We start from the raw sequence: 26,905 nt of genomic DNA on the forward strand, positions 1-26,905 counted from the left end.
CAACAAGTACTAATAGATTAGGTTATTTTTTTCCCCCATAAAAATATTAACCCCTATTTTAAAAAGCTTTACTCTCTGCAGAGGAGAGTGATGCTTTTTCTATGTGACCAGCTTATCCAAAACACAGTGTGGTTAGGAAATGAGGCATTTTTCCCTCTTGGCTAGTTTTGATGAAAGCTCTCCAAGTTGCACATTGTGTCTGAACATTTCTTCATTCATAGCATGTGCCCATCGAAAACTGTTTTCTGTTTGCAGCATTTCAGCTGTACTATTTATAAGCTCGTTGAACAATGCTAGTAGAGGCTGTAAAAGGTGTGTATTTCATATGCAAATCACTAGCAATAATTTTCTACAATTACACTTAGTTGCTTGCATCATTATTTTCATAAAAATGGGTTTAGCGGGAGAACATTACAGAAAAAATGTCTGTATTGGTAAGATTTATTTTTAATCAAACAATTTTATTTATATCCAAAGTATAAAAACTGTGAATGTCCCTACCTCTGCTCACATTATGTAAGACTACAAGCAATATACATGGCTTTTAGATGGAGTATGCTAAGATATCTTTGCAGAAAAATAAACAAGGTTTAAACACCTAGTATTTCTTGAAGATGACTGCTGCTGCTAAAAGCAGTCACCTTACTAATGAGTAGAAGTATTTCTTACATCAACTTTTATGAAAAGTAATTGCTTTCAATCACATTCTATTGTAGTAATAACCACCAAGCAGGTGGTTTTTTTCTTATTGTAAACCTAGCTCCCTCCACCTACAGTTTTTATCAAAAATCAGTCCAGATTGAATTTTCACCAATATCAAAGGGAAATTCCTGTTGGATAAAACTCATTCACCTTTTAAATTCATGGTTGTTCTCAAATGCACTGCTGTAGGGTATGACTAGGTTATACTAGAAAGGGCATCAAGTGGCCATGAGCCAGAGATCCACGTTAATGCAAGTTCAGAAGGGAAGATTCCAATCCACCCAAAGAGCAAGGTTCAGGAGTAGCTTCCCAACAGTAGTGAGGGTAGTAGTAGAGAAGGGAGAATCCCTAGCTGCTTCTAAGACAGTGACTTTTTTTTTGTGAAAAAGACTGTATAACATGTTGGCCATGACAGAAGCAGCTGGACCTCAAAAAACTTAGAAAGACTGTTTCAGTTTTGGGACCTGAAACAAAGAGTATTCCTACTATCTGAATAGTGCTTCTTTGATTCAAGAAAAACAGTTGTTTACACACATAATAATAATAATAGTAGTAGTAGCAGTAGTAGTAGTAGCAGCTAAATCTTCCAACTGAGTTCTCAAAGAAACCTAGTTTTCTACATTGCTTCACAATTCTTTTCTTTCTAGTATTGTTGCAAGCACTTGAACTTACATATCTAAGTGAGGTATGAGATTATGCAATTGTTCCAAAATATTCTTTCTCCATATACTGGGAAAGATATGGAACTGAGTGTTAAGCACACAAAGAAGAACGTGCTTTTTGCACTTGATTGGGAGATGTGGATGTCTTTGGGAGAAAGGACTTTCCAGGCTGTATTTACCTCTTCTGGATGTAAAACAGAACTTGGCAAACAGACCTTTATGGGATAAATGTTTGATCGTTCAGAGTTAGTTATGGTGTCAATGATAGGATGACTGTGCATTAAGTGAGCATTGCTTCTTTTTAAATGCAAAGCTGTGAAATAGCGCACAATGGCGCAGTTCTTGGCTGAACTAACAGAGAGTAAAGAGAACTGCGATTTCATTGCCAAGAGATTAAAAGAGGCTTATGCTTCCAAGAGTGAAGTTGCTCAGATTTGTCAGTTTTTAAACAGTTATGGATGCAACTGATGTCTAAGTAAACTGCTGCAGCACAGAAGGAGAATTTAGGTTGCTCACTGGGTTGAGTTACTCTATTCTTGAAGCTCCTTTACATTTCTGTTCTACTCTTCCACTTCAGCTTCGATCTGATTTTTATTTTAAGCTTTTATATAAAATTCTTCTTCCTTTGGTGCTCAAGTGTTACATATCTCTTGTCTTGCCAGTACACTCTGGTGCTACTTCAGGCTAGAAAAGGGTTTTCTTATGAGTGTTCATTTTTTTGAAACTTCTTCTCTGTGAGCTAAACTCTTAAGATTTCCAACCCACATGCACTTGGAGATGAACCTTCTTGTTTTTAAAATCCAAAGATGCCATTTATATGTATTCTCTATTTTGATATCCTTGATTCAGCAAGCAACACAATTACACATCTTGCCCATTTCTCAGTCTAGCTAAGTAGCAAATTTTGAAGTTTCCAGTGGCATCTATCATTGTATCTAAGAACAAGAAGCAGTGTTGCTGTAAAATTAAAATAAAACCCCAGAGTGTAATGTAAAAATTCTGTTTCTTGAGAAAAAAAAAAAAAGGCAGAAAAAAAAGCAATTACATTAACTGGCACTCTAAACTGATGTTTCCCAACTAGTATAGGATTTTGCTAGCAGAACCCTCCAACACTGCTTGCAGCCACAGGAAGTTTAAAAATATAAATAAAGTTCAGATGTCTGCCACTGTTCATCTCTGCCTGGGTTACAGCAATGTATGGGTATTGCCCGCAGCATGTTACTTGTTCAGTATTGTTGCCTGTGGCCAACAGAGGTTCCAAATATTCCTGTGCAATGTGTCCATACATGTCCTTTCAGTCAGACTTGCTGTGAAGAGCATGAAGGTATGCAAAGTTTGTAATCAAGTTGCTTTATTTGCCATTAAATATATTAGTTTTAGAAATTTTGAACTGCAGTACACATTTTACTGCAAATCAGATGAGTTAATTGGACCGATTTTTTAATGGTGCCTGTCAGACCCTTTTAATTCAAGGCAGAAAATTTTGGAAGCTGCATTCTTTTTTTTTTTTTTTCCCTCCCCGTCCTCTAATATATTCAGTCTCTTTGAAGTTTTTTTATATCAAATACATGCCTAAATAATTTAAGGTGAATTCCAAGCTGCCTAATTTAAGTATCTGCCCGATTTGGGTGAGTCAGTGCCTGGCTCCTGACACCGCTGGAGTTCGAGTCCGCTGGACGCCCGCGTCCCCCGTGCCGTCCCTCTAGAGGGCAATCCTGCCCGTCCCATCCAGCCCAGCTGAGCCCGAGCCAGCCCGGAGGAACCCGCAGGAAACATGAGACTCCATCCATTTGGCTGTCCCCAGGGACAAGCACCCTTCCAGCAAAGGCTGGAACCACTTTCGGCTGAAGAAATTGCACTGTGTTGCAGAGAACAGCCGCGTGGCTCTGGGCTGCCCTGCGGGAGCGGGCAGCTCCCCTGCCTGCTGCGCACACGGTGTGGCCAGCAACAGGAACCACTGAAAGCCGGCCCAAGAGCAGCAGGAAGGGCTCTGGCTACCCGTGTGGCCTTGTCTTTTTGCACAAGGGGCTTGTTTGCTGATTAGAGTCTTAACAGAAAATGTATATAAGTTTCAAGGAGCTGGCTCTACACCCCACTGTTTCTCATCTCCTTTCCTTCCGGGCTCCATAACTCTTGTGTCTGGCTGCACAGTGGCCTAGTTTCAAGATGTGGTGAAGTGATAGACGATGTACTAGTACCATAGCAATACTTTTTACAGAATGAAACTGCCAAAATTAGTTCCTGCTTGAAAGTGGTTTTGACATCTCATGCCACATCTCTGCCTACTGAGTGCTGTAGGCTATTGCAAAGATTTACAAGAAGGAAGCCTTGCTGAAGGTTTCAAGTTGGATTCTTGCTTATCCCAAATGTTTGCAGCGCAGGAAGCAAAAAGGCTTCTAAATTTAGGTTCATTCTTCTGCTCCTTGTCCTCGTACCAAGCACTAGCACACTGAGCTCTTCCGAGTCCCAGCTCAGGGACAAGCAGTGCCAGCTCTGCCACCTCCCTGCCAGGCACCGTGGTTCCTCACCCCTGCCCAGGGGAATCTCTGGCTGACTGGATCCTTGGAACTAACTCAGAGAAGGCATTCTCCGGGGAGGGCCGGCACCTTAGAGTTTCTGCAAGTAAAGGTCTAGGGACCTGCCACAGCCCACCCTTAGAGAAGTCCATACAAGTGCAAACTGTGCTTTCAGCTTCCCTGGGGTTTTGAGCACATCGGTGCTGGTGACTGAAATCTCCTGCAGTTTGCTCGAGTCAGTAATGGCTCAAGAGCAGTGGTGATTTTTTACTGAAGAGTTCTCTCGCTAGAGCACCACTACTCCCCTCCCTGGTGACCTGGAATTTTTCACAGATTGCCGCAGTGTCACAGAGTGGCTTTTGAGCCAAAGGCACAAAGTAGGGAAAAGATGAACATTTGAATAAATGACGTGTATAGCACAAGTTCAAATGGTGAAAATAAATGGGACTTGTCTGGCTGGGAAGCCAATCTAAGCTTGCTACCTGCATTGCCTGGAGACAACTTGGCTCGCTCCCTTTCCATTGAATACTGTTATTGCAACAATATGCTCGTGCTACTTTATGCTTAGCTGAGGCCCTTCAGGTCTCCTTCTGGGCTTGAGTCCCTAGTAGCTACAACGCCTCAGGCCAGCACTATAGAGCAGAAATGAGGTGAAGTTCAAACTGGCAAGGTATTTTCTCAAGGGCTCTGAAATTGAGTTTGGGATTCCACTGGCTTGCTCTTGCCTTATGGTTGCCTTTCCCTAGCCCCACTAAGTAAAGCATTCTAGTAAAATCCAACTGAGATCTAGCACTACTTAGCAGCTGGGCCGGGTGTTAAAACACGGCACCCTTTAAGAAAAGCCTCAATTATCCTTACGATAAAGGAGGGGGCAAATCACGCCGTAAACGTCGGTGCTCATAGCGCTAACAGGCTCAGAAAAGTTCGCGGGAAGTGCTCTTTATCTCCAAAGAGAGAATGATGCGCTAACTGCAGAACGCTTGTCTTGCTAATAAATGTATCCTTCGTTGGAGTGATTCATCGGAGGAGTTACAATGCTGGTAGTTCCCGCTTTTAAGGGCTCCTTTTAACAGCTGTCTATCAACAGCAATAATAAAAGGAGCAGTCAAAGTCAAAATCAACAAACTATTATCTGTTAGGATTATTCATGGATATGACACTGTAAACACACCAAAAGTCCCAAATACTAAATTTAGAAGAGCGACATAAGTGAAAGAACAAAATTTTAGAGAACTGCATCTAAAGAAAGCGCCAAAAATCTGAAATGGTGAGGATTTTTTATTTTAAGAGGCACTCTTTGTATTGTTCATTTCAGAGGATACAGCATGTGATTAGGAAAGTGCTGAGCTATTTATGGGGCAGATTTATCTGAGATTTTTGTCCAGTTATTTCTCAGTTGACTTACATGTCTTTGTATTGCTTCTGAATTAAAAAAAAAAAAAAGCTTGAAATGTTTATCAGTTACATTCACAGCACTGCTCAGAGCTCACGAGTTCTACCTTCACATTTACTTGCCGCTTGCGCGGTGTGTATTTGCCTTGTAACTTCTATCAGATAAATCCTCCATGCTGCAGATGAATCCATCATGCTTCATGGCAGCATCAGCCCTCACCTACTTATTTTATAATAAACACCTTTTATAAACATCTTTAGACTAAACTTCTTTTATTCTGGAGAAAAAAAGAAAACGTAAAATGCCTACAATATAATTAGAGCACTTGGCTGTGTACTTTTATTAACAGCAAAATTAATCTATTTATTAGGAACGGCAGCACTGGCTGAGTTCATTGTGTAAGCAAAACATTTCCCAAAAAACTGCCAAGTTCCAAAGGTGTGTTATATATAGCCAAAAAACATAACTGCTAGAACTGGCCATAGGTTACAAAACCAGACTTCGCTCTCCCACTTTTTTTTAAAATTATTTTTTAATCTTTGGGAAACGGTTTGATTTTCTACAAGCTGTTAGTCGAAAGGGCACGTATGATTTGGCAGACTAATGTAACGTCTTATGTACTCCTGTCAATTTCAGGGAAGATAAAATCTACAAGGATACTTAATTAAAAAAGAATGCGATGTCTGTTTTATAAATCACTGCTGCCATCTGCCCCGCAAACGCGGAGCATGGAAGCGGTCTTGTGTTTAACCAGCGTGGGAAAAAGCCTGGATCTGAATTAAAGCAACATATTGAAATAACTTTTTTTAAAAAGTACAGGCTTAAGCCTAACGCCGCACCAAACCCCGGCGTCTCCTACTTGGCGCTATGCACAGAAACCCGCGTTAAGGTCACATAAAGGCGGGCGGGCAGCGCTCCCACGGGCGCTGCCAGCTCGGGGCAGCGCCGGGGGCCGGAGCCTGCCGGGCCGGGCAGAGGCGGCGTGCGGGTGTCACAGCCCCGTGTGTGCGAGGAGCTCTCGGCGCGTCCCCCAGCTCCGCCCGCAGAGCTGCCCCGGGCTGACCCGCGGGCACGCCGCCGTGGGGACGGATTTACGGGATCGGTGCGGCCGCGGCCGGGGTCTCGGGAGCAGCCGGGCGATCTCTCCGGCGGCGCGGCCGGAGCCCGGCTCTGCCTGGGGATGACCCGGATCCCCCCGGTTTTGTCGCAGCCTGGCGGTGGCGGCGGCGGGACGCGAGTGGCGGGTGGGTGTTGGGAAGGCGCGCGGGAGGATGCGGGACCGTGTGCCCGCGCGCGGCCACGTGCTCGCCGCCACCTGCTGTGGGCACGCGGCCCCCGCCGCCGCCTCCCCCGCGCGCGCACGTGCGCGGCCCGCCGCCTGACTCTCCACGCGAGACCGCGCGGAGCGGCCCGGCCGCGCAAAGGCCGGGGAGGGCGGCGGGGGGAGCGCGTTTTCCGCGCGGCGGCGGCCGCCGGCAGCGAGCGCGCCCCGTCCCCGCCGGTCCCGGCCCCGTCACGCGGGGCCGTGTCCCCGAGCGGCGGCGGCCCCACGTGCGGGCGCGGGGTCCAGGGCAGGGCGTGTCGCGGGGCAGGCGCGTGGCACTCCGGGCGGCGGGGCCTCTGCCCGCGCGGCACCGAGTGGGCGGCGGGGCGGGCGCGGCGCGGGGGCGCGCGGGGTCTCCAGTGGGAACCGCGCGCGTTCCCAGTGGCAGCGCCGGGGAGGGCGGGGGGTGGGGAGCCAGGGGACGGGGGAGGAGCGGGCCGCTCTCCCCCCCCACCCCCGCTCCCTCCCTCCCCTGCCCCTGCCCCGGGGCGGCGGGTGGCGCTGGCCGCGGCGGGTCGGGGCTCGGTGTCCTTGTGCGGAAATGACACACGGTCCCGTCACGTCACGCGAGAGCGCAGCGCGCGGACCCTCGCACACAAAGAGCGGGGGGGAAGCGCGGGCTCCAGCGGCGGCCGCTCCAGCCGCCCCCGCCGCCCCGGGGCTCCCGTGGCCCCGCGCGGAGCAGAGGTAAGTCTCGCCACCGCCGCTGGTGGGGACGGGCGCCGTTCCACGCACCCCACGGCGAGCGGGGAGCGCCGCCCCGGCGGGTGGGGGAAGAACGGGGAGGGGGGGGCCGAGCGGGGGAGGCGCGGGGCCGGCCCCTCCCCCGGCCGCCCGCGGGCCGGGGCCGCGCTGCCGGGGCCGCGCGGGCGGGGGTCTCTTTGTTCGCCGCTCCGAGCGGCGCTGCGGCGGCGCGGGTCGCGCGCGCCCGGCCCGGGTGCCTCCATCCGCGGGGCTGGGGGAGGGGGACAACGGGGAGCCGGTGGAGGGTGGGGGGGGCAGCGGAACGGTCACGCCGCCGTCACCTCCAGCCTCACCTTAACCCCTTCCCCCTCCTCCCCCGCGCGCCGGCCACATAGATCCGCCCGGGCAGGGTTCGGACCGGAAGCACCAACCGCCGCCTCCGCCTCGGGCTCGTGGGTCTGACCGCGGAAGCGGCCGCGGCCGCGCCGCGTGCGGTGCGCGCGGGGCGTCCCCCGTCGCAGCGCCCGCCCCTGGGCGGGGCCTCGCGCCGCCGCCGCCGCGCGCGCCGCTCCCACGTGGCGGCCGCTCCGTCGGCCCTCGGTAGGCGCGGGGGGAGCCCCGGCCGCGCCCGGGCCCGCCACGGGCCCGCCTGGGCACCGCCCCGGGGCCCCGCGGGGCCACGCGTGCCCCGGGAGCCAGCGCCGGGGTCAGGGTCCCGCCTGTCCTATCATGCACGGCGGGAGGAGCGGCCGGCGGGTGGTTGCGCTGGAATTCGTGTCGGTCCTCGCTTTGTCGCGCTCTGAGGGGCCCGGTGAAGGGCACTGCGGGGGAACGGGCCGCCCCTGGCCCGACCGCCTCCCGCCAAGTCTCCCGCGGCTTCCCCTGCCCCGATCAGCCGCTGCCTCCGCCCGGACCACGCTCACCGCCCCTGCCCCGATCACCGCCCGCTTCCCATGTACTGATCGCCCGCTGCCTCTACCCTACTTTTCCCTGCGGTGTGTCCACACAGCCCTTTGTAAATAGAAGGGAACAAACTCTGAACCAGCAGAATGCGAGCCGGCCGCAGGCCAGCAGCCATGTGACGGCTCCCACATAGCGTTGACGCAGTCCCAGAGTTTTTTTGGGTTGAAGTGTGAGTAGGGTTTGCGCTGCCACCCATAAACACAGAGTATGCCTGACCCATGGGGCCGAGACATCTAGGCAGGGAAAGGGAAACCTTTTCCCTGTTTCCAACTTTAATGATTTACATCTCGTAAAACAAATAATTACCCATGGATGTTCATACATACTTCTTATCTCCTGCTAAATCAAACTCATTATTGGACCAACTGAGTTTTTATCTTTGCGCTAAGTATTTTCACAGGTTAGGTAAGTTCAGTGGATAAAAATAAACGGAAGGTGAATGAAATTTGGAGGAGAATTTAAACTGCACAAAGTTCAGATGGAACAGTATGTTAAAATAAAAGCAGAGTGAGAGGGGAGAGAGGAAAACAAAATGTTTTAATAGACCAGTGGAAAACACGTGGTTGAAGAAAAGAAAAATTCATACATTACTGCTGGAAATAAACCAGGTTAGTGTTTTGCTGACCCCTGCAAGATTAAATTGCTGTTTGGTAAAAGTACAGAGGACAGATTGAGAAAACTTCCGTTTTAGGCAAATTGTGAGAAAACTGAGCAGAGTGGTTTTGATTTGTTGGGTTGTTTTTTGGTTTTTTTGTGTTTTTTGTTTGGTTGTTTTTTTAGGCGTTTTTGTTTGTTTTTTATTTTTTTAATCTGCATATTTAACTTAATTAAAATGAAATATGAAAGACCCAAATTAAGTGCATGCCCTCTTAGTCCTAGTGAAAAACCACCCTTGTTGAAGGTTGGCTTCAGTGGAGATTTGAGGCTTCATGTCCTGCTCCACAGGGCAGCAAAAGAGGTTTTCAAAATATGAAAATATAAGGATTTTTGTTCTCCATAAGAGTAGTGCTTCCAACGACATCTGCTGGTTCCTTAAAATCTTTGTAGTTTTAGAACTTACTATTCATGTATTTAGAACTTACTATTCATGTAGTCAAAATGCTTGTAATGTTGGAATACTGTTTTCTACAGTACTTAGTTTTACAAGGGTCAGTACTGGATATCAAGAACAAATTTTATTGAGAAACAAGGCTGCAGCACCCTATTACCTCAAAATGAATAGAACAGAAAGCATTTGCTTTTAGTATTTCATATGCTGTCTACTTGCATTTTTCTCTTTGCTCTGTTAAATGAGGCAACATTCAGATCTCAGTTTCTTTAAGATGGGTGGTCAGTTTCAAATAACTGTCTTGGTTTTTGTTTGGTAGTGTTTTTTATTAAGGTGATTTCAGGTATTGGACTTCTTTGACCCTCTGCTTCTTCAAAATTTATAAGGCCTTGTCAAAATTATGTAAAATTTGTTGTCAAATCATAGACCCAAATCACTGGCCCATAGACCTGAACAAAAGGCAGACATTGCCTTTAAGAAATACATTTTCCAGCTCTGTCTTGGAGTGGTATTTATGTCTAATTTAGTTGAATTGAATTTGAGTTGCATTGTCTTTTACAAATCGGAGGAATAAAATCTACTCTGAGGATAATTGCAATATTGAAATTATTGAACCCAGTGCTGCAGCTAGGTAATAAAAGATGCAGATTACTTGGCACCCAAAGCAGAACGCAGAACTCGCAGTTCTCTAGGTTTGCTTCTCAGCCCAGCAGGAGAGCTTTCCAAGAGACAGCCTGGAGAGCAGCATGCACCCCGAACAGGAGGCAGCTCCTGGGCAGCCTGAGCAGAGGGCACACACCTCCAGTCCTTTTTGAATCTGGGACTGTAGGGCTGGGTTGAGAATTGTTATTTCCTCTCATTATTTCCAACTGTTCTATAGGAATCAGTCTTCTAAATCATCAGGAGGGACAGAGTTCCACACCATTGCCAGGCACTCGGAGCAGCCCTCTGCTCACCTGCTGTGTGGAATGGCACTGCTTCCACCTACCCACAGCAGCTTTCAAGGCTCTGGACTTCCCATGCGAAGCTTTGGTTACTTTCTGTGCTTCACCCAGTGCATGATAGGAAATATAGGCAGAGAGTCTGAGACAGGGAGCAGGACAGACACTTGAGTGTTGGCCCAGATTAATTGATTAATCAATGTCAATTGCTGAATATATGTACAGTGCTTTTGCTTGGCTCTGGGTAAATCATGCTCTAGTTACGTAGTGTAATACCATTGCAATTCAGTGATAAAGTCCTGTTACATGATGGTATGTGTAAGAGGAGGTGCTAATTTTGGCTGTTAAACAGCAGTTGAACGTACATGTCTTATAAAATTTAGCTAGTGTCATCTCCTTAAAAGATCAGCTTTTTTTTTTTTTTTGTGTTCCTCATTTATTTAACTTTATTAGGATACCTATGCTGTAAGAGGGATGTTGTATCTTTCACTGCATGCTGAAAGCTAAGGAAACAGAGCGGTTTATTCTGCATGTGTTACCAAACACGTATTTAATGTTACTAACAAACATGTATGTCTTAACATTTGCCCAAAATGTAGAAGAACAGTTGACATTTTCAGAAGCAACACTCAAGAACACTTTTCATTATGAGCTGAGTTTTATGTATGAAGCAATGTACCACCATGAGGCTTTAAAGGGAATAAACTTAAAATGCAATGTCTCAATCCCTGTGTTTTTAATAACATTCTTGTAGCCAGTAATGAAGAATTAGGACATACCTGCCAACCTACATGAAGAAGCTAAAATACTTAGTGGGACTATGTGCATCCAAGAAGCAACTTCTACATTTTTACCATGCATTAGTGAATCGAACAATACAATGTTCTGTAAGGAGTTAAATTCTAAACAGCAAACTTCTATAAAACGGATAATCATCATTATTATTATTTAGTATCTTGTTTAAGGTAGTGATTAATTTTCATTTATGATTAGCATTGACAAATGTGATGAAATCCAAGTTGCTTTCCACATGCAGCATGTGTACAGTTTTATAGTTTCCTGTGTGGTTTTCACACTATTTTTTTTCATTTGTCAGAACTTAGTACATTAGATATGGGAGTTCAAAGAGTACAGTTACTTTAGTTACAAACAGCAGGACAGCAGTATTTTTTTCTGGTGGAATTTTTTCATTCAATTTTTAAGTCAGGATATGAAAATGATCAGGCTTTCTTTAAGAATGATTGCAAAAGCAGAGAACTACCTTCATCTTACATGGTGAGCAGGATCTTTTCTCCCTGTATTGTGCTTTTGTAATGGTCAAAATCATAAGAGGGGCCGGGAAAACATCCTTCAAGGCAAACACATGAGTAATTGTTAGGTGGTAAACAGGAGGAGGAGAATGCACATTATGGGAAGATATAACTCAACAAACTAAACAAAACATTCAGTTTTGTTTTGTGTATCAATAACTAGATACACCTTATGCTACTTTGAAGTAGCAAAATGCATTATACTAGATGATATGAGAATGAAATACATTCCGAGTATGAGTTGCAATTTCTTCCCTTACTCATAAAATCTGTTGTACCCCAGTGCTTTAAATCTTTAAAGCTTCAGTGCATATTTTGGGTAGGTGCATTTTTGGTAGGTGGTTCACATGTTCTGTTCTACGTGCAAAAGCAGCATCAGAGTGGTCGGTAACACTAAATGCACAGAGAAACATTCCAAAACCTTGTTTTTAAGGTGTTATTCCATGCTTTGGAACTCCCAGCACTGCCCTATGGTTTGAGCTTCTCTGTTGACCATGGGTAATACCATTTCAATGTGGAATGTCATTACCAAAATGATACAACAGTGCAGTTAAGTGTCATGACCTGGTACATTTTTGGAATAGAGGCAGATGTGTAAGCAAGAGTAATCGAAGTAGGGAGTGTTAAGTGCCTTCATTGAACTGTCTTGTTCATTGCCTAGTCTGATGAGAAGGGAGAGCAGGATCTGTGGGAAGGGAATTTGTCCAGTAGTGACAGACAAAGTGTTCCAGGACTCCCCTTCATTCCCTACTCCCTTGGATTTGGCTGTTGACATAGGTGTAAGTGTTTGGTTTGGAATCTTTCTTCCAGAGGGTTCATCAGAAAACAGGATGCAGTGCAGCATCTGTCTGTATCCCAGCGAGATAAAGCTGCCAAGGCTGGTTGCTCTGCCAGTCACAGTTGCAGGCGTGGGCTTCCAACTTCAGCACAGAGTGTTCACTCTTTCCTAGAACTTGCTAACAGCTGTCCTCTAGATAGCATTGAGCAATTATTAGGCTGAGGATGATAAGTATATTTATCTTCCGTTTTGAAAAAAATACATATAAGATTGAAATATGTTTTGTATACTCAACATGACAAGGAACAACTGTTGGATGTTTGCTTTACTGTATGTGTTTCTCACTCAATTGCTTTTTGCAGTATTTTGCCCCAAGATCTTTTAGACTTTTTTTTTTTTTCATTCCAGCTTTGCTTAATCTCACAGTCTGGGCTCGAATGCTACCTCGAAACAGACTTTGACAGTGCTACCTCTTTTAAAGAGGGACTTATTATTAGTAAGAGCTGATGCACAGCAAACAATATTTTAGCAAATATGAAATCTTTTATCTTTAGTGGACTTGAAACAATCAACAAAATTGTTGCTAATCTTACATATACAGGCATGCATGCACAGACACACTCAGAAACAGATACAGGCTTTCCACCTTTCCATAAATCCTAATTTCCTGTGGAAGCAATGATGCCATTGCTATGTTGGTGCCTCTTTGTTGGCTCACTAGTCACCCGTGGGTCCACTATGACCCAAATTTGAAGCTAGATGGTGGAATAAATAAGGTATCATTGAATAGTTGAACCAAGCCAGTGACTTGCTGGTATGAGGAGAGAAATAATTCCTCCTTTCCAGCCCAAACCTTGTGCATATTCCTGAGCTGGGCCCTTTGCTTCTGTATTACAAGGAAAGTGACCCAGGAAAAAAAGGAGTTGATTTCTGACAGTTTATCAAGATGGAAGGTTAAGGTGGGCACCCATGCTTGACCAAGGGAGCAGGTGGGGCTGCAAGACAGGAAATCAAAGGGACAATTGAATCCTGTCTCTTAACAGAAGCTGTTATATGTTTGATGTGCTTCATTTTCTCAATACCAGAGTTCTTACAAATCTCACAAAGAAGACAGGAAACTAGATAAGGAAAGAGATTATTACCAGGACTCCCAAAAATGAAAAAAAAAAAATGGAGTTCATGCTTTTTTTTTGGCACCTAAGATCTCAGGTATGGAACAGTCTTCCCAGGCTTCATCGATTCTGACACTGATTTTCACTATTCACTTTTAATTGTATTCTGGCAGTTTTCGGATTTAAAAACCTCAAAAGGTTTAACACTGTATTTCAAATTTGTGAAACAATGTTTTAACTCAGTGTTATTTGACCTGAATTCAGGGTAGCTTTGGCCTTCCTAATGTTGTTTCTTTCAGAAAGTTAACCGTTGCTTTGCTTTAATTTTCACTTTTTTCCAGTGTTAAAGAGTGATTTTTCAGGTACTCATTTATCTTCTCCTTTTAGTTTGATTTTTCCTCTGATAGGAATTCTTCTAAAGCATTCTTCCCATTTTAACAATAGTAATAGCAGGAATTAGAAAGAAAATAAAATTCCTAAATATTCCTTCCTAAATATTTGTTTCATCCACTGCCACCTTTTAATCTTCTCTTCTGCCTTTCTGGTTAACATTTTTCACTGTTTTGCTCCAACGAAGCAGTCTAGGATTATATGAAAAATCATTTTGATCTCCATTTTAGAATGTTCTGTAGTGGTATTGATAGATTTGCTTACTGTCACCTCAGGCTCTCACAAAAAGATTGTGTGTCACACTCCCTGAGCACTGACATGTGTTGATCTTGTACCACAGCCCTCAGAGCCATGCCTAGTGCAGCATGGAAAAGTGCAAGGAAGATCCAGGCAGTAACTATCAATGTATGTGGGATATCAGGGCAAAATATGAACTGTTAGTACAATGGGATTTTCTTAAGGTCCAGGAGGGCTTTTTGATGGTGCTGTGAGAAGTAGACTGCTGTAGGATTTTTCATGAAGAGTTGTAGTGGCTTTGTCTAAATCTCTAAGTACTGTTGAGTTAATAAGACCGAGTATTAACCCGTGTCAGGGCTTATCAGGTGGTTCAGAAGTTGGTGCAGGCCACTTAGCTTCACGCTGTTATGTTTAGAGAGTTTGCAGGAGTTTAAGTGACATGATTATGGTACTGTTAGGCTTGCATAATTGATATATGGATCAATTCATAAATCAATACAAGTCCTGAAATAGGGAATTATCGTGGGTAAAAGGATAAGGTATCTGAGGGGTTTGAGTAGCTCTACATCCAGCTGAGAGAGGCTTATTTTTATTTGTGATGATGAAGACAATCTCATTTTATCCCCTTGAGGATGCCCTTTACAAGGCTGTATATAGGGGCCATGTGGAAGATCAGCACATCAAAGAGTATCTTGGCTTCAAGGGTGGCCCAGTATAAGCTGATTTTATAAATCTGTGCATCTTTTGTTTGGGTGCCACCTATTGTAAATTGTACAAAATCTAATTCAGAATGGAACCTCATAGTTACCATTACAGCCATCAATGACCTACAAATTGAAATTCATATCTACACAGCATTCAAGTCTTTACAGAGTTTTTAAAAAGTGTTTTGAGATGTAAAAAAAAAATAATAAAAATTGATTCATCATTGTTCAGGAGAGAGGTACAGACTATTTTTCCTTCCACAACAGATTCTCTGTCTTTCTTTCCCCATCTTTCTTATCAATTTCATTATAATTCCCACTCCTGGGCTATGTGTACACTTTTGATTGACTGGTTTTATTGACTTTCACTTGTAAAGCAATAATATTCCGGGCCAGATAAGCATAATGCTGCATGTAGAGGAGCATGAGCAGAGCGTGACCGTTTGCCAGTCACCCGCTCTCCAGTTGAGAGTGTCAGTTTGCAGCTGCGTGCCCTGGAAGGGTCAGTGATATCTGACCAAGTTGTTTGCTTTGTAGATCTCCAAAGATTTAGAATATCTTTTAGGAACACCTAGAGAGATTGATGTTTGGCCCCGAGTAACTTGCAAAATTAGTTTTCAAGTAAACAGAAATGCAGATGAGTTTTTCACGTGAGAAGTAACACTAAAATCATGCTAGCATAATATATAGATTTGCTTTTCCCTACAAAAACCACATTATTTAGAGGCTGACAGAGAAAAAGGACTTAGTGTAGATCTATGTGCATTGTTCTGCTGGAATTGATGCAATTTATACCAAAAGATGAAAGATTTTTAAATAAAAACATACTCCAGGATGTATGTTACTATTAATGATGAGTTTTCTTTCTGTGATGACTTTGTGTCAACCACAAGGACAATATGAACACATTTGACTGTAATAATAGCGATTTTGTACAGGGGGAAGACTTTAATACAATTAACTTCCATTTATATACTGCCAAGACACTACAGAGAAGGTTTGAATGACTTTTACGTTTGTCTGTACCAGGAAAAGACATTGAGTTTAAAATAGTTCCCTACCTGCTGTGCGTTATTAACAATGTAGTTTGCCTGTTGACGGGTCTGTAGATGGCCATGAAGGTTATTGAAAGTAACTAGTTTTTACAAACATACAGACTGGAAAGACTGGGAGTCATTTGTGGGCTGTTAACTCAATACTTATAGATTAAGAGTAATTACAAGAGGAGATGTAGATATTCCCTGATTCTAGAAGGTGCTGATATTTATTTTTGTGTTTTTATTTTGTTCTTTAGTGAGATAGAAGATGAATTCAGCTGAAATCACTGATGATGATGAAGGTAAAATATTATGCTTCGTATAATTTTTGATCAGGCAGAAATATTTGTTGATTTAAAGTATTTGCCACCTAATAGAGAATGCAGTTGGATCAAGACAAATTACACTAATGTTTTTTTTAAAGTTTTCTCAAGTAGGGCATTATCTTTGTTAGTCTGCTCTACATCCTTCCTCCCCTCCAAAAAATCTTCCTCCTGTAACATTATTTGTTTATACTTTAGATTCTTCTTTGGACAAGAAGATGTCATTTATTGCAAAATGGAATGATTTGACTTTGAGGTGGCCCCAATATACACTTACCATAGAAGTAATAAATATAATGAAGTTCTTCAAAACACATTTTTGTAAAAAGAAACAAACCACAGACCATTATACTAAGGATGTCATGGTTTTCTGGAGAGGGTGCTTTATCTTTCTAAACATTCTCTTTTTTCAGTAAAAATTCCTAAAAAAAATGTGAAAGTAGAAACAGAAAATGATGATGAAGCTCTGGACTGCTCAGTAACCTCCAGATCAGCTGAGAAACACTCACTGGATGGTGCGGTGACTTGCCTACAGGATTCCAGCAAACGGAAACAGAGCTCCCTTGGCTGCGACGGGTCAGGAGGCCAGCAGGATGCCTTACCCAGCGTGAAGAAGAGACGCTTTACACAAGAGGTGACTGCTCCACACATGACTGTGATTTTTTGGTTCATATTTTCTAGGCTAAATTCTCTGCTGCTTTAAGTAGAATGCAAGTCTTTTAAGTAAATTTGCATTGGTAATGAGTTTGTTGCAAATGTGGCTAATCTTAAGCCAGTTTGCACACGGTTGGATGTTCTCTAAATAACATGGAAATGGTCATATTTATGAAATGCAGTTCATAGTTATAGATTAATTCATTTATGTGAATTATATTTTTGTTTTTCAGCAGATAACATAGGAAGGGGCAGTGACTTGGAGTAACTGGGCATGACTGATTACAGTCCCTCTCCTGTCACACAGTCCCTCAGCTTGATCCTGAGTGGTAGAATCAGGGCTGTGATTCTTTCTTCAGTGACAAAGATTTAATGTCAGTAAGACATTAAATAAAATGTATAAAATAATACAGTATAAATTACTGTATTATTTGAAGGATAAAAGTGCAGGGATGGAGAAGATTTCAGTTATATCAAGAGTGGAATGTATTACAGCATCTGATGTGGCATCCCAGCTTGGGACAATCCAGATGTTTCTCTAGCCAGTGAAGGAGATGCCCAGTCTTTTCCATTATCCTGATCTTTTGTTTCACCTCTCTAGTAATGGTGGATTTTAACTAATCTCTGCTGAAATTGAGCTAGCTTCTTTTTGTCCTTGTTCTTTTCAGTAGGGAGAGCAATGGTCATCTGTTCCTAGAAAAAGCTTCTGCATGTGGGAAAATTCATGTGATGTTGTCCACTCTCAGTCCTTCCTTTTCAAGATTAAAATTCTCTTTTTTTCAGCTCTTCTTCAGGAGTTACGTTATATTTTTGTTGTTCCATTTGAGAGTCCAGAAAGACTAGTGTCCAGTGTTGGATAGTAACATCTCTCCTGCCACCCTCTAGAGCAGTATAATGACCTCCTGTTTTTCACACTCAGCACTTTATTAAAATAACCTAGATTCAAATTCATCCTCTTTTGAATAACTTAAGGCCCTGGGTTATATTTAGTTTGTGACCTATCCTAATGCACGTATCCTTTTCTGCTCTTCTGCTACCTAGCCAGTTATTCCATGTTGTATTTGTAGATTTCATGTCTTCTTTATAGCCATAGTTCTCTGTGATTCTTTTTCTTGACTATCATCTCTCTGACTTCTTACGGCTGTTTTTTCCCCCTGAATGCCTGTGGTAGGTAGGTTTTAATCTTATTACACGGTTTCTTTCTTTTCCTTTCTCTTTTTCTTTTTACAATTGTTTTCCTTACATTCAGATTCTTAAAAGAGCTTTATAATGGTCTCTGAACTGTGCTTGCTTTGCATTTTCCTGTTTGCCATTAATAAATTTTAAAGTTTTATTTGAAATTAATTATAACTTTGGATTTATAATATCATAAGTTGACCCAGTAATAAGAATGAAAATTCATTCTTGGCTGACCCCAAAGAATCAGCATGTTTAGTTAAATAACCAACCAGAAATAGTCCTCAATCTTAACAGGATTTTTTAAGTTAATTACTTCTCTAGTACCAATATTTTGTTTTAATTGATGACTTTATTAACTATTTCTATTTAAACAGTGGAAAAATCTTCATTATTCTGAAGAATGTTGTGCTTGTATATTTTTACTGCACGTCATATAGGCATCTATCTATGATATAAACAGAGCTGTACTTTTGGGCTGGTAATTATATTACTAAATTACTTTTTATCTGAAGACTTCACTCTTTTTTTTTAATTTTGAGTGCCACTTCATAATCATGAATTAATTTTCCCTGATTTTCTTTCTAAAAAAATATGTAGAAGATTGTAGATTTTAAGAAGTTATGTGCTGGACTTTCCATATTTTTTTGTGCCTGACAGTATATGTTTCTTGCTTATGTATTTATTTATTCTTTACTTCTGTACTTGAATATTAAGCACGGTATTCTTAGAGATATTTAGACTTTGTTTATTGAGCATAACAAAGGTCATAAGTGGACTTGAGGATTAAGCAGAACAATAACTAAGCAACTTTTAAAACTTGGCTTAGGATTCCCAGGGAGTATGTGAGAGACTATTTCACAATTTCTTGTATTGGTCGATGTTTTGCAAAATACTGTACTTTGCAAACGTTCATAAAATGTTTAGAACATAAAAACTTGCTATGCAACTGTAGTATAAAAAGCAGCAGTGTCTTACATGCATTGAGCCTCATAGAACAATATCTTTGCTTCTTTTTTGATAGTACTTTAGAACTGATAATCTCAAATGGGTGCAGTATTATCTGAAATTCATGGATGTTTAAAGATCAGTGTTACAGAAAACTTATTAGTTAAATTGTACACTTTGCAAAAGCCATGTATTTATGGTGTTGATAGTGCTGTTCCCAGATGGAAATCATAGACAGGATAATTAAAAGCAAAAGAAAAGAAAATGAGAATGCATCTGAACTAAAATATCCTTAAATATTTTTAAGGCTCAAATGTTTTGTCATCTGTTGGGAGAATACTGGCTATATGTTTCTGAAATGCAAATATTCTGAAATGCAAATCCATCCCGCAGCCAGATCCAGGCGCTGGGAGCTGTATTAGTGAAGGAAGAGGAAGTTCAGCTGCTATCGTAGTGAAGATCTGCTGTAGTTCTTAGCATGAGCTCCAGAGCACCATGTCCAAAACTGAGACTGCAAACTTTAATGATCTTACTGTCAAAGTAACGAATTGATGTTCTTTAATACACATTCTAATATTGATTTAGCCTGACTGTGTGTGAGGGGCACATCAATAGAAGTTACCCTTATATTGCCAAGTTTTATTATTAATTAATTAGGGAAAATAAACAGCAGGAGGTCAAATGAGAACTGACAGATACCTGGTGGCCCGTGGCAAGCTATTTAGCAGCAAGGTATTTTAGTAGTAGAAGAGGAATTGAAAGAGGCATATGCTGTTTCTGAAGGAATATTTGGTATATTCTCAGTTAACAGGAGTGTTAATGAAAGAGCAACTTAGGAGGTAGGTCTCACTGGTTGTGTAAGAAAAGTTTTGTTTTGTTCTTTAGATGTAGAATAGTAAAAAGCTTTGTAATTCAGTTTGTGTGCCTGACTGGGGAGCAGTATTGTGCACACTGTCAGTGAGATTTTCATGGCCTGCTTTTAGGTGATGTCTATGCAGGGCTCTGTTACCACCTGGAACTTCCTCTGTTTCTTCACTGACAAGTACAGGTGGGGTATGACATCTTCAGTCCCAGCCTAGGAGGCTGGAGTTTGGTGGGGGCAGCATGGATTTCAGTTTGCTCACAGTTCGGTCGCTGTTCTGGCTTTGTTATGAGTGGGACTGGAGTGGGACAGTCTTCTAACCGGTGTCCTAGGCACCATGACAGCCAGGGATTCTGCACACTGAAATGCATCTCCTTGGCTTTACACTTTCATTTGATCATCTCTTCACACAGCTTTTGATGTGCAAACACAAGGTTTTGTATGTAGGGTAATGTGATGTGAGTGAGAGCAGTACTTGGAAACAGCTTCAGTTTAATTGAATGCTGGTTTCTAAACTTGGAGTGGAAACCAGCTTGTTCTTTCTGAGTCTCCTTTGAGTATACATTGCATTAGAAATTAAAAAATAATTAGATTCAATTTGTCACTGCAGTAAGCAGATGCCAAGTATGAGTACACATAGGGACCACATTGATTTCATGACTTACAGTTCTGTTTCTTAAGAAAGAAACCTTAATTCAAGTTCCTCATTGTAGGACATAATGGGGCCTTCACTAGAATTTCAAATTTCTTGTGGCTCTCAGCTCAGACCTGAAGTCTGTGTTTCATTTGTTTTAATACTTGAATGCAAATTCTGTAGTGTTTTATCTAATTCATGTTCTATAGAACAAGCCAAGAAAATTGTTTCAGTATAGAAACATCTACAAATCTCAGAGTATTTTCTCATGTTTGAATTCTTTATGTTGGATTTTGATTCTGTTGTATCTGCTTAACTTTTAAGAATTATTTGCAATATCCATGTGTTTGTGAAAAAAACCCCAAATCAAGCCCTGCATATCTACTGTGAGATGATGAAAATGCTTGGTTCCAATTTCAAGCAATGAGGAATAAGTACAAATAATTGGAACATTAAGTCCTCAAGAATTCATTACGAGTTTTATATAATTTATAAATTATATACATTTCTATAGTTTAAATAATTTAAAAAGTTAGAAATCCATGAGTCTAAACTTCCTTGTCTTTCAGAAATAAAGAAATCTTCTGTTGGGCTTCCTTTCAAAAAATATATTGTACCAAGCTACTTTCCACTTTTTTATTATTTAAATAGAATATCTTTTAAAAATTAATAAATTTCTAGGATTTGTTTAGTACTTCTGCACCATTATAAAGAATTTTTTTAAAACATATATAAACCTTTCACATCAGAAAAAAGGAAATAAGCATATTTTTTGTGGTTTATAGCCTTTGTGACATTTTCAAAAGCTAACCTAAAGAGAGTGCTGGAATGTTAAATGCAGTTGTTGGAGGCAATGGCAAGGTCACAGGACTAGGAGTCAGAAAATCTAGATGCTATTCTTGGCTCTGTTGCTGACTTGTTGCCACCCAAATTCTTGACAGCCCAAGATCCTCATATCCAAGGTGAAGCCTAATGATACTTAATTTGGGAGAGTAATTAGAGCTCTGTGGGTAGAGAGTACTAAGAATTATTATTGCATTTCTATTCCATGGGGAAAGCTATGAGCCAAAAAAAAGGAAAATAAAAAGGAAACCTAAATAATTCTTTACTGTATTTTTATTTCTCCCAGTGAAATTATTAATTTTTATTGTTTAACACAAGTCTCCTGGAGAAAATTTGACTTTGCATATTTATGTAACAATGCCTGCTTAAGGAGCACATATTTATAGCTAATATTTTTAAGGGAGTGTTACTAATACAGTATTTATTCATTTGAAGGGCTCCCTTTCAAACATGAGGAACAGAGATGCTGGCTCACCCACAAATGCAGAGCAGCCAAGCAAGAACAAGAATTCTAATGTAGCATGGCTCTGTGAAGAAGAATCTTTCAGTGACATAATCACTCCATCTTATAAGAAACCTCTCTATGGCATCTCACACAAAATCACAGAGAAGAAGAACCCACCAGGAGCAGAGCAGTTTGCTTCTTATGAGTTGTTTGAAAAAATCAACCCCAGCAGTCCCTCACAAATTCGGACTTTGAACGATCAACGCAAAAGAGACTCAGCCATTGCAGCAGTGGCAGCATCAGCAGATTCAGAACCAAATATATATTCTTTGATACAGAAAATGTTTTACACGCTGAACACCCTCAACACCAATATGACTCAGCTTCACAGTAAAGTTGACCTGTTGTCTCTGGAGGTTAGCAGAATTAAAAAGCAAGTCAGTCCAGCAGAGTCTGTTGCTGACTTCAAGCCTCCCCCGGAGTACCAGCTGACTTCTACGGAACTCAAACAAATCATGGATCAAAGCACATCGGGCGGAGACCTGGCTTGCCGGTTGCTGGTGCAGCTCTTCCCAGAGCTCTTCAGTGATGATGAGTTTGGCAGGAGCTGTAGTGCATGTGGCTTTCTCAACAAAAGGAAACTTGAATCTCTTCATCTGCAGCTTATTCGTAACTATGTGGAAGTTTGTTATCCTTCTGTGAAGAATACAGCTGTGTGGCAGTTGGAGTGTTTGCCTCAAGTCAATGATTTTTTCAATAGATTTTGGGCTCAAAGGGAAATGGAAAACAGTCAGCAGAATGTGCAATCATCCAGTTTTTATGAGACTGAGCAGGTCGAATCCTCTCATTTTATGGAGGATAAAGAGCAGGAAGAAGCTTTGTCGTTGGACAGGAGTAATGTCATTGCCTCAGATTATATGCTGGATGCTCAGGATCTCAATGAATTTTTAGATGAAGCTTCTTCACCAGGAGAGTTTTCTGTTTTTTTGTTACACAGACTGTTTCCAGAACTCTTTGACCACAGAAAATTAGCTGAAAGGTACAGCTGCTTTGGAGACTCTGGAAAACAACTGCTGGATCCTCATCGGCTTCAAATAATCCGTAGGTACACTGAAATTTACTTTCCAGACGTGCAAGAAGAGGAAGCCTGGTTGCAGCAGTGTGTTCAGCGAATAAATGATGAGCTTGAAAGTACGTATATGGATGGAAGTGAATGTGACCAGATGAGAGATGACTGTTATGATTCTTCTAGTTTACCAGATGATGTATCAATCATAAAAGTGGAAGACAGTTTTGAATATGAAAAGCCTGGCAGACGGTCCAAAAAAATTTGGCTTGTACCCATAGATTTTGACAAACTTGACTTTCCCCCTCCTGATTTTGATGTCCCTGTCCCAGATTACCTGTTGAACAAGGAACAGATTAAAAGCATATATGAAAGCAGTCTTTCCATAGGCAACTTTGCTTCCCGATTGCTTGTTCTGTTATTTCCTGAACTATTTACTCATGAAAACTTACGGAAGCAATACAACTGTAGCGGATCTTTAGGCAAGAAACAGCTTGACCCCACTAGAATTAAATTAATTCGACATTATGTGCAGATACTGTACCCCAGAGCAAAGAATGACAGAGTGTGGACATTAGAGTTTGTTGGGAAGCTTGACGAGAGGTGTCGACGAAGAGACACGGAGCAAAGGCGCTCGTACCAACAGCAACGGAAAATCCACGTGCCAGGGCCCGACAGGAGGGAATTTCTCACCTATGCAATAAACCCTGAGAGATTTCGGGAAGAATTTGAAGGGCCGCCACTGCCACCGGAAAGAAGCAGCAAGGATTTTTGCAAGATACCACTTGATGAACTTGTTGTTCCTAATCCAGACTTCCCTGTGCCTTCTCTGTATTTGCTGTCTGACAAGGAGATAAGAGAGATAGTGCAGCAGAGCCTGTCAGTCGGCAACTTTGCTGCCAGGCTTCTTGTAAGACTCTTCCCTGAACTCTTTACTCCAGAGAATCTGAGACTGCAGTACAACCATTCAGGTGCTTGTAATAAAAAACAGCTTGATCCCATCAGACTGAGACTGATCCGTCATTACGTGGAGGCAGTTTATCCTGTGGAGAAAATGGAAGAGGTGTGGCATTATGAATGTATACCGAGCATCGATGAAAGGTGCCGGCGTCCTAACAGAAAAAAGTGTGATATACTGAAAAAAGCTAAGAAAGCAAAAAAAGTGACAGGCTCTTTAAACTGCTAAGACTTTGACCACTAAATTATTGTCAAAGAGTATGCTTTGGTTTAGACAGAAGGGCCTGTCAGGAGCTGAGGGTTCTCAGCACCTGGGACAGTCAGGCACTAAATTTGTTGTGTGTCAGTGTGTGTGTTGCATTTCTGTTGGCACCGCAGCAGTGGGAAGTGGCTGACTACATTTGTACATGGGTAAAGACCATCAGTGACAGCTATCAATGACTCGCTAAGAGCGTGATATTCACTGGTGCAAATACATGTATTGAAACTATTGCTCCACTCCCCATTTCTGCATCTTCCTTTTCTATCACTTTCTGATAATAAAGAATTTTTTTTATGGTTGTGCTCTTCAAGAGCAGTTTTACATTATACCATTAGAAACAGTATTTTTAATTAATTCAGATTTTCAAATGTGTAGACTAATTTAAATTTGAATGTGCCATTTCCATTGGAAATCATTGGAATATTAGACTTTGCTTTTACAGTAACTTCAGCTTCACACTTGTTTTGTTCTTCATGATATTGAGGTACTGGAAGTTATAACACTGTGTCAAAGAGTGGGTCAGAATGGTGTCATTTGCATTTTTGACTGTTACATTGGTTTTATTTCTAAAATCAAGAATTTCTGTTGAAGAATTGAGACATGAGCATAGACACCGTGGGAATGGGTTTTTTTTTTTTTGCACTGACACCACAATGTGTGTGATGTCAATGCAAAAAATAATAACTCACTCACCCCCGTGAGTTCTGTTATTGTTTTGTCCAGTGTAACTGCTGGAGTGTCTGAGGATTGCTTGTCTTGGGTAAAGCCACCAAAACAGATCCAAGCCTATACCCATGGAATATCTTCCCATCATCTGCTTGCCACCCTGTTTGTAAAATAGCAGAAGCAACAGCAACATCAAAAAGACCTGAAACAATGACTTAAAAAAAATTTTAGACCTTACTTTCTATCAAAATCATGATTCCAAAGGTTTCCAGTGTTGATATTGAATTGCATATATAAAAAGTATGTGCAAAGATTGGTTTTGTGGTGAAATCCAGTGTTTCAGGGTCCCAGCATATGAGCTGTGGCAATGTAACTTACTCTTTCCATGAGTGCAACAGCATCTGAATATTTGGGTGTAGGGATATGGAACTCCCTCACTTTGCCAAATTGTTTTAGTGTAATTAGTAGCTATTTGGAGACATAACTGTGTATGTATAACTTAGGTTCATATGGTCAAGTTTGCATCATTAATATCCTCAAATGTAGCAAAGATCATCCAGAACCCAACATGAATTTGCTGTGTGACTTGTCACTGGAGAGTGCTGCTTTAAAACTAGTTTTCTCTTAAAAAAAAAAAAAACAACTGATAGAAAGGGTGAGAGAGAGTCAGTAAAGACAGTGGTTGCCTACAGAGCATCACTGGAACACCTTGGAGCAATTGTTGATGTTCTCTGTGGTCCTTTCTGTTGTTTACTTAGATGGGTCATAGCAAATTTTAAGTCAGTTCCAATGTAATTTTCTATTTTAGCATTTTTAAGGAAGTACAAAATATTTGATATTTTTACTTCAGATTTTTAGAATATATTGTTCGTAGACTCATATTGATCCCTTTGAAAGGAAAACAAAATGGTTTTTCCTGGTGGCAAGAACTAGTAAACGTATTGTGTTAAACTGGGAGTAAATCATAGTTAGTAGCATTTGCTCATTTTGCCCATATGCTAGAAACATTCTCAGAGAATGTATGAAAAAAAGTCATGAATGTACTAAACAACACATTGATACTGTTTATATCCATTTAAATGTTTCCTGTTGGTTTAAGTAATAGCAGACCATACTCAAAATGGATATCAGAGCAAATACGGCTATAATAAATTGAAATCATTTTACCAAAGATAAAGAACTGATACCACAATGTCTGCATGTGTTCATTTTAGTGCATAAATTTGTCAAATTGAATGTATCAGAAACCAAGATTCTCTTGTCATTGTCATTGTCTAGAAACTCTGTGAATTTTTTTACATGCACTTTTATAGGATATATAAAATAACAGAAGATCTTAACAGCTGTTTAATTTGTAGTTGCAAATGGCTGGCCAAAAGGTAAGAAACACAATTTTATTTTCTTATCCTAATGTCATATGTTTCACCACTTAGAGATGTCAAAGCTTCCAGAAGAATTCAATATATATTGAACTTTTTTACAAGGGATAGATGTTACTAGCTAGCATGCAAGTTTGAGACATACTGACTTTTACTGTAGACATTAATATTAAGTCATAAAATCAGTCAATTGATATTATCTAAAAAGTAGTGAAAGAAAGAATTTGACAACTTTGATCATAAAAATGATAATTTTTGAAACTGGGTGTAAAAATATTTTTGTTGTGTTTTTTTTCTCTTTTTACTGCTGTGTACATTCCTTTTGTCCAGCTCTTCACAACCCTTTCATGATTCGCTTGGTTGTATGATTTATAACTGATGTCAAGAAAATACAGACATATAAATAGTGGCATAGTTCACTAACACAAGCTCTTGCAGTGCATGTGAAGTACAGCCACGTCATCCAGTTGGTCAGTCTTGTAAATATATTAAAGGTATATTATTTTCATACAAGAGGAATGTTGTCTGGTGATTGTTCAGGTACAAGCAGGATTATTTTCCTATTAAGTCTCTTACTAAGGTCTGAGATAACCTTAGGTAGTTGGACAAATACATAAAGGAAAACACCCCAGTTTGCTGCAGCCATTTAAAAAGATTTTTCTGTCTTTCAGACTTCTTCTGTTTAAAAGAATAAACTTAAAATTTTGGAAGTGAAGCTGTGATAGGAGAGTTGCTAGATATTGAAGTGTTGGGTGCATAAATAGCCATGCACACTGACTTCCTATGGATGAGCGTTACTTTCTACCTACTCAGTTAAGGTGGGTGTCAGGTGTCTCTACTTGTCACAGTGTAACTGTATCAGCTTTCAGTAAGTATTGAATTGCCCATT

At 41.5% G+C, this 26,905-nt stretch overlaps 1 protein-coding gene across 1 annotated transcript; it reads left to right on the forward strand.

Annotated features, from left to right (window-relative positions):
- Positions 1-7,199: 7,199 nt before the first annotated feature.
- On the forward strand, positions 7,200-26,504 carry BEND3 (BEN domain containing 3). Its single transcript, XM_054279529.1, has 4 exons — positions 7,200-7,284; positions 16,059-16,103; positions 16,538-16,758; positions 21,677-26,504. The coding sequence occupies exons 2-4, from the start codon at positions 16,070-16,072 to the stop codon at positions 23,936-23,938; spliced, it is 2,517 nt and encodes an 838-aa protein (XP_054135504.1). The 5' UTR covers positions 7,200-7,284; positions 16,059-16,069; the 3' UTR covers positions 23,939-26,504.
- Positions 26,505-26,905: the final 401 nt, after the last annotated feature.

The sequence above is a fragment of the Melozone crissalis genome, unplaced genomic scaffold (assembly GCF_028551555.1).
Source record: "Melozone crissalis strain CALT ecotype California unplaced genomic scaffold, PUWL_Pcris_2 ptg000027l_1, whole genome shotgun sequence".
Lineage (NCBI taxonomy): Eukaryota > Metazoa > Chordata > Aves > Passeriformes > Passerellidae > Melozone > Melozone crissalis.